The 12,803-nt window shown below is 49.2% G+C and overlaps 1 protein-coding gene across 2 annotated transcripts; it reads left to right on the top strand.

Annotated features, from left to right (window-relative positions):
- Positions 1-2,720: 2,720 nt before the first annotated feature.
- Positions 2,721-10,960, top strand: LOC307205276 (toll-like receptor 2). 2 transcript variants are annotated; one of them, XM_079957463.1, is made up of 2 exons: positions 2,721-2,840; positions 7,317-10,960. In XM_079957463.1, exon 2 carries the CDS (start codon positions 7,342-7,344, stop codon positions 9,832-9,834), a length of 2,493 nt encoding a protein of 830 aa, XP_079813589.1. In that variant the 5' UTR covers positions 2,721-2,840; positions 7,317-7,341; the 3' UTR covers positions 9,835-10,960. The 2 variants fall into 2 exon arrangements, with proteins under 2 accessions (XP_079813589.1, XP_079813590.1); XM_079957464.1 differs by having other exon boundaries at positions 2,736-2,873.
- The last annotated feature ends 1,843 nt before the right edge of the window (positions 10,961-12,803 follow it).

The raw sequence follows: 12,803 nt of genomic DNA, 5'->3' as shown, positions 1-12,803 counted from the left end.
AGTGGCGGGGGCGGACCATCCGAATCGGTCCCACCTCCCTGCAGAGGGGATGGGTCGCAGAGAAGTCCAGTTGCACCAGGAAGTGATCTGACCATGGCACTTCTTTCGTTTCACTTTTACTTAGTGTCAGATCACCAACATCCGTAGAGGTAAACACCAGGTCCAAGGCATGTCCGCGGCTATGGGTTGGGCCAGACTTATTCAGGGACAGCCCCATGGAGGCCATGCTTTCCACGAAGTCCCGAGCGGCCCCTTGTAAGGTCGTGTCGGCATGGATGTTAAAATCCCCTAGGACGACCAAGCTAGGTGTCTCCAGGAGAACATCCGCCACGACCTGAAGCAGCTCGGGCAGGGAATCCTTGGTGCAGCGGGGAGGTCGGTACACCAAAAGGAATCCTGTACTGCCCCTATTGCCCAACTTCCAGAACATGCACTCAGAAAACTGGGTCTTCCCAATAGGACGCCTGGTGCAAACTAATGACTTCCTAAAAATCACTGCAACCCCCCCTCCCCGCCCACATGACCTGGGTTGCTGTGCGTAAGAGAAACCTGGTGGACAAGCAGCGGCAAGGACAGGCCCATCTGCTTCATCCAACCAAGTCTCTGTCACACATGCCAGGTCAAGTCCTCCATCCATGATCAAGTCATGGATGGCAGTGGTCTTATGAATCATTGACCTGGCATTGCACAGCAACACTTTCAGGTCATGTGGGTATCCCTTGCTGATTCTAGTATTCATCCGGTCAGGACCAGACCCGGAGGCAGGGATAGTCCTCAGACAACGACTAAACCTGCCTCCTCTGTAATGACATGGTCTGGTCTTAGCGTAACTCCTCCTCCTACCCGTGATCACTGAGATCGGTTGTCCCAGTGCATCCCCCCCTGTGGAACATGCCCCAGCCATTTTGTGGGCTGGGGCCCACTCCCCGGCAGCCCTGACCCCTCCCCTTAAGAACAAAATAACCCCTTTAAAAAACAACAGCAAAAAAGCAACAACACAAATAAAACAATACAAACAAAAAACAATAAAAATTATAAAAATTACAAAAACATAAAATCAAACAAATTCCCAGGCCCAATAAACATCCACCCCACCCCACCCCACCCCACATACAAAAAATTCAAAATAAAATTTTTAAAAATTTTTAGTTTAAACAACTTGGCAGTTGTATTTTCCATTCCTTTCCTAATGACCCCAGGCGTGAAATGTGCTATTCTTGCAACTGCTGCACATGCAAACGCTGTTTTAAATATTTGCATGGTCTCAAAGACCAAAAAACGATCTATTTATTGTCAGAGAAAGTTCTAAGAGACTCCTGTTTCTAAGAGAAACCTTATTCTTAAACAGTGTTTATGGGGTTTTTTGATCTTTCAAGCCTTTGCCTTGAGTATAACTTAAGGGCTTCAGATCTAAAAAGAGACGCGCCAGACCTGAAACAGCCACTCCTCTCTGCATTCCTAGATGCGGGAGCTGAGGGTGCCAGCTGGCTAGGAAAACAGCGAACAAACCCTCCAAACCGGCCTGGCCTGCCTTGAAACAGCAGCTTGATCCGCAGAAATGAAGCTTTTTTATGGTATGCAAATAAAAACACACAACCATCTTCTAATACCCACAGACTAAAGATGTTGTTAAAGGTGCAGCAACAGGAGGCAGCAAGGCAGAAGATGGCAGTTAGTGGAAAGGGAGCTGGCTTGTGGTTGCTTCTGGTTGCAATATAACGCCCACAGAGACCACCTCATTTTTTTGTTATTACTTGGCAGGTAGGGAACGGAGAACTCTCTTAGATTAAGCCTTGGCAGACTTCACCAAAGTTTTGCAACAGACAGAAAAAGGCCCAACGCCCCGTTTGAAAAAAAAAAATCAAGGTTTGGAGTCTGGTTCCATAAGCTCATCCCCAGTGACCCCCGACCCTATAAAAGGCATAATTCAGAATAGCGATTTGCATGACCCACATTTAAACACATTCCTCCCTCCAGCAAGAATCCTGCAAACTGAGACCTACCTCTCACAGAGCTACAATTCCCAGAAGACTTAAACTACAGTTCCCAGTGTTCTTTTTTGCGGTGGGGGGTTGCTTTAAATGTAGGAGTGACAGTAGTGGGAGGGGACTGTATACATAGAAGCCCCCCCCCCAGCTGAGGGGGATTCCCATTCAAAAAATGTTTGTGCACCGCGTCATGTGATCAATTATGAGGGGCGGGGCTTATCTGCAACCCCCCCCCCCCACCCTAATACTTTAGTCAAGTTGGCACCCCTGCCTGGCTGATATATATGCCAGTCTTATTGCAGACCTATTGCAGTCGTTAAGAGTCGTCAACAGGCTCATCACAGCTATCTGCCAATCACCCAACCCCACCACCCTTCTGAGTAATTCCCCTCCCCACCTTCTCACTGTATAGAAGGGTCTGGTGACTTCTGTTTCAGTGTATCTGAAGAAGTGTGCATGCACACGAAAGCTCATACCAAGAACTGACTTAGTTGGTCTTTAAGGTGCTACTGGAAGGAATTTTTTTATTTTGTTCATGCCAGTCTTTGAAGAAGAGATCAGCACCCTGCACCCTGCACCCCCCCCCCCAAAATGCCTCGCAGGAGCCGGGTTGGGGGGCGGTAACAGATAAAGCCCCTCCCACCGCCGGCTGGCGGAATAACAAGCCAATGGGGAGCTGTTCCTTTAAGAAGCCACGCCCCTCCTTTTTGCTGGGTTTAAAGGAAGGCGTGTGCTCGTTTCGCAGCTGTAGCGCGCGATGTGGCTGCGCGGTCGGACAGAGCGGGGTGATCACAGAGGACTAGGAGGCTGCCGCCTGTTTTGTGCTTTGGATCTGCGTACGCGGCAGTCGAGGTAAAGGAATCTGCTCACTTCTTCCGCGTGGCGGTGTGAGTGTTTGTGTGTTTGTCCGTCCCGCAAACGCCTGACTCAAAAGGAAGCTTTGTATGTATTGCTAATCCGTGGTTTTAGAAGGCTGCCTTGCGCTGGGATTTGTGGTTTTCCAGGAGTCCATGTTATTATGGCATCTTCCAGAGAGGGGGAGCGACTAAGTCTCGGGCTAAGCGATCCTGTGAAGGGCTGCAGCTCGGGGGGAGAACACCTGTCTTGCATGCAGAAGGCCTCGGGTTCAATTCTTGCTGACATCTCCCTGCAGGGCTAGGAGAGACTTCTGCCTTAAGCCCTGCAAAGCTGCTGCCAGTCCGAGTTGGCAAGGTGGACCAGTGGCCTGACTCTGTGCAAGGCAGAGTTTTCCTAATCACTTCTCCAAATAGCCAGCCTCTCTCTCTCCCCCTGCCTAGCCCTTTCCCACCTGCAGTTGTGATTATTGGCCTACACTGCAAGGCTGTGGAGTTTACCCACTGAAATGCCGTCTAGGTTGGCTTGCATTGCAATATGTCTGGCAGGACTTCTCTCTGCCACTCTGGAGAGCATAGCTGCCAACACTTCCCTTTTCTTGTGAGGAATCCGATTCAGAATAAGGGAATTTCCCTTAAAAAAAGGAAAACGTTGACAGCTATGCTGGAGAGTGACATTGCTTTTCACGGGGAGAGTTTTATGCATTGAGATATTTCATTTATTGCCGGCACCCTTCTGTCTCTGGAGATAATGGCTTTGGGGTGAAGTCAAATGGTTGGAGAGTTACATCTCTTCCTGTGACTGCAGAGACTGATATGAGGCATGTTTTATTGCAAATGGGCAAATAAAGACGTCCGGTTGTGCTGCTGCAGATGCACCATGGCATTTTCTTCTCTCTGCTCTCCTCCCAGCGGTCGTTCCTTCTCTAGTCACTGCTGTGGTTACAAGACCTGAATGTCCGTCTCCAGGTGCTGCCGTCTGCAAGGGATTCCTACACAGCTGGGTTGATGTTGCCAGCCTTCAGTCGCAGTTGCAGACATCTTTTGTAATGCAACGGTTCTGGTAGCTGAAGCCCAGCTCCTTGTAAAGCACCTCCTTGGAGATCGTGCCATCTTCTGTTCTGTGTGCATGACCAAGATCGGCATAGACATCTCTGAGACAGAAGTGCAAACATGCTGGGAATAATAATAATAATAATAATAATAATAATAATAATAATTTATTATTTATACCCCACCCATCTGGCTGAGTTTCCCCAGCCACTCTGGGCAGCTCCCAATCAAGTGTTAAAAGCAGTACAGCATTACATATTAAAAACTTCCCTGAACAGGACTGCCTTCAGATGTCTTCTAAAAGTCTGGTAGTTGTTGTTCTCTTTGACATCTGATGGGAGGGTGTTCCACAGGGCGGGCGCCACTACCGAGAAGGTCCTCTGCCTGGTTCCCTGTAACTTGGCTTATCGCAGTGAGGGAACCGGCAGAAGGCCCTCAGCACTGGATCTCAGTGTCCAGGCTGAACGATGGGGGTGGAGACGCTCCTTCAGATATACTGGACCGAGGCCTTTTAGGGCTTTAAAGATCAGCACCAACACTTTGAATCGTGCTCAGAAACATACTGGGAGCCAATGCAGATCTCTCAGAACCGGTGTTATGTGGTGAATGTGTGCTTGGGAGAGGACAGCTTTGTTTGAGAATCTGTCCTGCCGTGTGATGCCCAAACTCTTCCCAATGCAGAGCATATGGAAGGCACTGAGGTGTGTGTCGCTCCTGGCAGGTGCCCACAACTCACTTCCATAAAGCAGCATGCTCGGTGTGTAAGCTTGGCATTGGCCATTATTAGCATCCCCTTCTCCCATACCCTTTTGGAGAGGGGAGCCATTGCCGTAGCTGCTATGCCCAATATACTTCCAGCACAGCGTTGTTGGAAAGGTTGCTGGTTACAAAGGAGCCCAGGTAGACAAAATTGTCTACCACCTCAAGTGTGTGGTCACCAGGGCTGATGTGTGAAGTGCCAGCGATGTCCTGACCGGGGATGTTGGCCTTCGTCAGGCAGCTAGTGAGGCTGAACTCCATGCAGGATTGGGCAAAATGGTTGATGGGACTCTAGAGCTTTCTCAGAGTGCACTGTCAAGGCTGCGTCATCTGCAAACAACATATTTTGGAGTGGAGATGTGCCGGGTTCAAGAGCCCCCCGTCGCTCCTTGAATGGAACTATGTACTGTGGTACCTCAGGTTAAGTACTTAATTCGTTCCGGAGGTCTGTTCTTAACCTGAAACTGTTCTTAACCTGAAGCACCACTTTAGCTAATGGGGCCTCCCACTGCCGCCGCACCGCCAGAGCACAATTTCTGTTCTCATCCTGAAGCAAAGTTCTTAACCTGAAGCACTATTTCTGGGTTAGCGGAGTCTGTAACCTGAAGCGTATGTAACCCGAGGTACCACTGTACTGTCTTCTGTCATGCTGAAGACACGGGAGAGCAACAGGAATAAAAATATGCCAAAGAGAGCACGGCCCTGTTTCAGTAACTTCTACGAAGCTCAGTTGTGTGTGATACAATGGTGCCTCCAGCCAGTTAATCTAAAACTAGCCCCTGTATATCTGATAAATAACAGCAGGGGGTTCTGAGGCAGTGAGCTCCCCTGGATTTCTGCCCGTTACACACACATTACACAAACTAGTCACGGGCTAATGGCTGATATATCATTAACCCATGACTGCTTTTTACCAGCAGTGACTCCTGGATGTGCTTGCTTTTACTGGCTGTGTAATGGGCAGAAATCCAGGAGGTAAAAGAGGACCTTTTGCTTGAGTTAATGTGCGTTTTGTAATGAATATGTGTTCACTCTTATGCTCACGAGAAGTTCACATGCAAAAGGAATAAAGGTTGGTTTAGTACATGAAATGAAAGTGACGGTGTGTCTGGATGCTGATTCAGACGGCCAAGTTACAATACAAGCAGGTGTCAACTTGTACAGTGAATGCACATCTTGAGTGAAAAGAGGATCCTTAAGTATTCCAAAAGAGAAAATGAGTGACAGGACTCAAAAGTAAAGCAAGAAAGAGAAGGAGGGCATATCTGTCCTGAGGCGAAGGACTTTTTTAAAATGGCCTTAGCTTTCAATAAAGCCACACTTACACCATATATTTAAAGCATTTTAAAAACTCATGGCTTCCTCCAAAAGATCCTGGGAGCTGTAGCTTCTTAATGGTCATGAGAGTAGTTAGGAATTCCCCACCACCACCACCGATTCCCCAGCCAGAGCTAAAATTCCCAGAGTAGTTAACAATCAGTCCTCCTTCATAGGAAATTGTTGCAAGAACAAACTGTTGGAGCTTTGGAGAGGGGGTGATTAGCCAGTGACTGTGATGTCACAAACACACCACTCCCCCCCCCCCAACCTTCTTGGTGCAGACTTTGCAATTCTTCTTTAAAATGTTTTGTGGGCTTAAGGAATAAAATAAGGTGGGTTTTTGATAAAATCATTATAAATATAAATGTATATGCTGCCTTTTAAAAAAAGGGTTTAAAAAAGCAAGACTGATGCATGGAATGGTGTTAGATATGCTGGTCTGTGTGCCTCTGTCTTTGCAGTTGAGGATCCTGGCAAGCTCCATGCTAGCACCACAGCTTGGAGCCTTCACTCCAGGGTGCATTTGCTTTTATCCACCATGTGCCATCCCATTGGACACTGCTTAGCTGGAGCAGACCAAAGGCCCATTCTTGTCTCTACCTGGAGGCTGAGTCAGTTCACAGAATAAACAAGATGAAAGCAGTGCCCTTAAGAACTCAGTTTAAAAAAATAAAAATAAAATTGATGTTTAATTTCATGTAACAAAACATACCCACACAAGGAATACTGTACAGAGTTTAGTAGCTGTTCAGAAAACAACAAAAAATGGAGGCTGATAGTTGTAGTTTTAGACATTCCAAGAAAGGCAATCAAATGTAAGTGTCTAACATTTCAAGCTTCTGGAATTTGGCTTCTATTCTGTATGTCTAAGGAGTTAGTTTTAGTTCCTTTTGTGTGTACGGCATTACTGGTAAACTTACGAGTCCCCCTTCTTTCACAGCAAAATTGGTGATATTAAAAGGGGGGGATATTAAAATTGGTGATAAAAGGGGGGAAAGTAAGGAAATTTGGTTCATTTAATCCCCTCTCCTTTGAGGGAACAGAAACCAACTAATTTAATGGGCGATCTTATCACTAGACTCCCCAGCTGCTCTCCACAAAATGGAAGGGTGGTAGTTTACAGGAAGGGCCTTGTCTGATTTGAACATCAAGGAACTCCTGATCAGCTTCCGATGAGCTCTCTGGCTTTCCCAAGACACAGTTTGAAACCCAGTAAAGCATGGGACTGTTCTTCCAGGAATTAAATTTAATTCGGGGGGGGGGGGGAATTAAAGAGTGTGTTAGTAATATAGAGGAGAAGAGTTTTGATTTTTCTTGGTTTTTGTTTTCCTTCTCCACTCAGGTTGACAGTAAAGATGTGAAGTGGCATGGAACTGCGGTCCATCGCCGTCCTGGCGTTGCATTTGGCGATCCTGGCTCTTGCAAAACCTCCCGAGACATCTCTTTGCCAGATCTCCCACAAGGCGGCCACTTGCCGAGGTCAGAACCTGCTCCGAGTCCCTGGGGATCTCCCAGGCACTCTGGAGTCATTGGACCTATCTTACAACAAGATTCAGCAGGTCACCCGCAGGGATTTCTCCGCTTTGACCCAGCTGAAAAGCCTGAATCTGGATTTCAACAACATCGTGTCTATCGCTGACGATTCCTTTGCCTCCAACGTCCTCTTGGAGCAGCTCAGACTCTTCAACAACTCGCTGAGGGAGATCCCGTCTCAGGCGCTGAAACCGCTGAGGAATCTGAAGGCGCTGGAAATGTCGAACAACTTTTATCTGCGTTCGACGCTGGATGGTGTGTTCAGCACTTTGAAAAACCTTGAAACCCTTTCCATGGGGGGCCCTGCTGTCCACACGGTGGGAAGCCAGGACTTCCTTCCTCTGAAAGACACTCCGTTGAAAAAGTTTGCTCTGAAAACAGCAGCCAGTTTGCAGGAGTATCAAGAGGGGGCCTTTTCCAAACTCAACACCACCGACTTGTGGTGCGACATGTCGCTGGACGGACACACAGAGGTCTTGCCGCTGCTGCTGCAGGACTTGAGGGGAAGGCCTCTGCGATACCTCCATTTCCGCAACCTCTTTGAGTTCACGTACTACACGGGCTCTACGGACCTCTTCCACGACTTGGCTGGGGTGGAGGCCACAGAGCTGGTCTTCCGCCGGGGGAAATTCAACGAGAACTTGCTGCGTCTGATCCTGCTGAACGTCCGGAGGTCTCGCGTGCAAGACCTGTCCTTCATAGCTATCGATTTTGCGCGGTCGTCCAAGTGGAAGGCTCCGGAAGTTGGCATGGCCAACCTCACCCTGCGCCGGTTGGTTCTGGCGGACATCAGCAACCCGGACGTTCTGCGTTTCGACTGGACCTTTACGTGGTTTGCGGGCGTGACGAACCTCTCCATCATCAACGTCAACTTCAACATGGTGCCTTGTGACGCCTGGAAGGAGATGAGAAACGTGGTGGCTTTGAACGTCTCCAACAACCGCTTGCAAGATGGCTACGTCTACAATGAGGCCTGCCAGTACCAGGGCACTCTGCCCAAGCTGGAACAGCTTGACCTCAGCTACAACTTACTAGTCCACCTGAGCACTCTTGCCAAGTTGACCTTCAGTTGGCCCCGACTCGCCAAACTAGATCTAACCCACAATCGCATTGGGGGCTCAGGTCGGTCCCCCTGTACGTGGACTCCCAGTCTGGTTTGGCTGGCCTTGCCTAACAACGCAGTTACCACGGAAATCTTCCAGTGTCTCCCCACTACTTTGCGCTTTCTGGACTTATCGTATTCCCAGCTGGAACGGCTAGATATGGGCTACTTCGAGGTCGCTGTTGACCTCCAGGAGCTGCTGCTGAGTGGGAACAAGATCAAATTCATCCCTACAGAGTGGAGATGCCCAAACCTGAGGGTCCTGGAGTTGGACGGCAACTCTTTCGGTGTCATCAACAAAGGTTCCTTTGTCAACATGCCTCGTCTTGCCCAACTGAAGGCGGGCAACAACCCTTATCACTGCATCTGTGATCTCTACGGCTTTGTTCAAGAGACACTGAGGAACGGGAAACTCAGGCTGCAGGACTGGCCGGCTGGATGGACCTGTTACCACCCTGAATTCTTGTTGGACACTGCGGTGGCGGCTTACGTCCCGAGGGTGACAGAGTGTGACGTCACAGTGGTGGTGGCCATTGCAGTCTCCATCACAGCTGCGGTGCTGATCGCCTGCATGGTTCTGTGCTGGAGGTTTGATGTTCCGTGGTATCTCAAGGCCACGTTCCAGATCGTCCGCTCCAAGTACCGAGCCGGACGCTCCCAGCTGTCGCGGCAGTTTGCCTACCACGCCTTCATTTCCTACAGCTGCTCTGACGCCGAATGGGTGAGGCGAGAGCTCCTGCAGAGGCTGGAGGCTTCCTGCCCGCCGTACCGCGTCTGCATCCATGAGCGCGACTTCACGCCGGGGCGATGGATCATCGACAACATCATCGACAACATCGAGAACAGCCGCAAGGTCATCTTCGTCCTCTCGCGCAGCTTTGTTGACAGCGACTGGTGCAATTACGAGCTGTACTTTGCCCACCAGCGGGCCGTGGGCCTGAGCTTTGAGGACGTCGTGCTGGTGGTGAAGGAAGCCATTGACTTGCAGGCGTTGCCCAACAAATTCTGCAGGTTACGGAAGATGCTGAGCACAAAGACTTACCTGGAGTGGCCTTCAGATCACAACCGGCAGGCCTTCTTCTGGGTCCAGTTGACATCTGTGCTGGGTAAAGCCGAGCCAGTCAACTCAGACCCAAGCAGTGACCCAACTGATGTGAATGGGGCAGTTGACAATCATCTTGAGATGGGTCCTATAGTTGAAGAAAACTGTGTTGGATGTAGCTGAGTTAGGCAAGGATTAACTCAAGCCAAGGCTCAACCACTAGACTCATTGTTTGGTCATCTATGTCTGACTTAGAAGTGTTGAGGTCAATGCAATAAGATGCTCCTGGTGTGGAGGTGGGGGGAGGAAAGTGATGGAGCCTAGGAACTGGGCTTCCTCTTGGTCCAACTAGCCACCGCTGACCACTGACTGGCTCTCCTGGTAGAGAGGGAGCTGCTTTACTCATTACCTGCGAGTAAACCAATATCTTAAGTGGCGATGCCAAGGGCTGAACCAGAGCCCTTCTGCCTGCAGTGCATGTGCATGACCACTGGGTGGTGCTTCCTTCCCAGTTGAGTAGCTGGCTCTTGGCATAAATGACAAAATAGGATTATGCACAGGAAGTTGCCTTATACTGAGTCAGGCCATTGGTCCATCCATTTCAGTATTGTCCACACTGGTTGGCAGAGACGGGTCTCCAGAGTTTCAGACAGGGGACATTCCCAGCTCTGCCAGGAGAGGTGAGGGATTGGACCCGGGACTTTTTGCTCTGCCGGGTGAGCTAGAACTTTCCTCCTAAAACTAAATGCAAGATTCTAGTCCTCATTGGATTGATTTAAATAAGAACAGAAGGAGCTACCTTACATTGAGCCAGACCTGTGTTCCTTTGGCTCAGTATTGTCTACACTGATCGGCAGCAGCTCTCCCAAGGTTTCAGGCAGGAGTCTCTCGCAGCCCCACCAGGAGATGCCTTCAGGGATGGAACCTGGGGCCTTCTGCATGCAGGGCAGGTGTTCTGCCGCTCAGTTTATGGCTCTTTCCCTAACCCTTGGGAGATAATAGTTTTCTACTGCATTTTAAAGGAGGAAAAGATGGAGGGATTCCCTTTAGAAATGTTGCTTTACGGGAGAATAGCCTGGTTTATGAGGGATGTTAAAGGAAGCTAGTTCTGAAAAGTATCAAGACTCAGGAGGGGCAGGATTGACCGCCCAGGATCAAGGTAGGTAGGTTGTCAAGGTAGCAGTGACCCACCCTCCTTTTTGACATTTCTTGCTCAAAAGTCTCCAATTAGTATTCTATTTGTGTGGCATTTGTTTTTGTGTTATATATATATCTTTTTTTTTTTTTTTAATAAACCAAGTTTGCTCCAGTCTTGTATTTCTCCTTCCTTAAAAATCTCTTTTCATCCTCATTAAGAGGATGTGGTTTTGTGGTGGGTGTGATTGCACAATGAGGGGCTGGAAGGGAGCTGGGAGCTGGGTGTGTTTTTGTCCACTATGGGTTGCTGCACCAATGAATGAGTTTTTAAAAATAACTAAGCTAAACAAAGAGTCCCAAATGTTGTAACCCTTTCTCCTAAGAGGGTTGCTCCGAGCCCTTGGTCATTTTGGTTGTCTCTTTTTCCTGAATCTGCAATATACAGTGGTACCTCTGGTTACGTACTTAATTCGTTCCGGAGGTCCGTTCTTAACCTGAAACTGTTCTTAACCTGAAGCACCACTTTAGCTAATGGGGCATTCTGCCGCTGCACTGCCGGAGCACGATTTCTGTTCTCATCCTGAAGCAAAGTTCTTAACCCGAGGTACTATTTCTGGGTTAGCGGAGTCTGTAACCTGAAGCGTATGTAACCTGAGGTAGCACTGTACCTTTTTGAGGTGGCGTAGCGTGGGGGTGCAGGGGGGGCCGGCCGCACCGGGCGCAACATCTGGGGCTAGGGCAAATCCATGGGTTAGGGGGCGCAAATTACTTGCCTTGCCCCAGGTGCTGACAACCCACGCTACGCCACTGGTTGTGTGTCTTCGGTCGAGTGGAGGCTGGTCCTTTAGAGCAAACAGGGCACTGCCCCACCAACTTCAGCCACCTCCTTAGAATCATGGAAACATTGATTTGTAGAGCTGGAAAGGGACCCTGAAGCTCATCTAGTCCAACCCCCTGCAGTGCAGGATTTTCAACTAGAATTCAGTGGTTCTCAGCCTTGGGTCCCCAGATGTTTGGGTTTTTTTTTGCCTACAACTCCCATGATCCCTAGCTCACAGGACCAGTGGTCAGGGATGATGGGAGTTGTAGGCCAAAATATCTGGAGGGCCGAAGGCTGAGAAAGGCTGAACTAGAACATACATGACAGATGGCCATCCAACCTCTGCTTTAAAAACCTCCAAGGGAGAAGAGTCCACCACCTCTCAGGAGTCTATTCTACTGCCAAACAGTTCTTGCCATCCAAAAGTTCTTCCTGATGCTTAGTCGGAATCTCCTTTCTTGTAACTTGAATCCATGGGTCTTTCCCTCTGGAGCAGGAGAAAACAAGCTTGCTCCATCCACCATGTGTCAGCCCAGTTTGAGGTGTGGGGTGTGGTATTGCCTGCCTGCTCCTCCTTAGTTTCAGTGTTGTTCTTATAACACACCACAAAGATGGGGTAAAGTAGAATTAATTGGCTGCACCTGTCTTAGCTCTGGCGCCACCTACAGTCTGCCTCCCAGATGGGCCACCCCTTTTTTGAGCCCCTTTCCCAGTTGTTCTGTTTTTTGTTTTCTTTCGCACACAATTCCCTCCTCTTCACCGTCACAACCCGGGGGTCTCTTTCTGACGAGGTTTTGTTCTTTTGTTCCAGCAGGACTGGGGAAGGGTTTGGTGAAGGTGGGGAAGGGGAGATTTGGAGGACTGCATAGACTTTGTACAGGCACAAGAGGGTGCAACAGGCCAAGACATTAGGATGAAGACATCCTTCAACATTCTCCTGTTACTCCAGCGAGGGTGAGGAAGTCTTGGGGATGCCACACACACACACACACACACACAAACGCATGCACGCCCGCCCGCTTCTGGTGCAAGCAGAGTGTGGTGGGCTTGTGGTCTCAGAGCAGCAATTCACTCAAGATTTCACTGCTGGCGCAATTCTCTTCTTTTCCATCCAGAAAACAAGCTTGCTCTTTCTTCCATGGAGCAGCCCTCCAGATACTCGAAAAGGGCAGGTGCACATTGCACAGCACAGCAC

This window comes from Podarcis cretensis (genome assembly GCF_951804945.1).
Source record: "Podarcis cretensis genome assembly, chromosome: 16".
NCBI classification, from domain to species: domain Eukaryota; kingdom Metazoa; phylum Chordata; class Lepidosauria; order Squamata; family Lacertidae; genus Podarcis; species Podarcis cretensis.
Note: the sequence above shows the minus strand (reverse complement) of the source record. Positions and strands in the feature narration are given on the sequence as shown.

Coding starts and splice junctions, on each gene's coding strand:
- LOC307205276 (XM_079957463.1), top strand. CDS start 7,342: ATGGAACTGCGGTCCATCGCCGTCCTGGCGTTGCATTTGGCGATCCTG.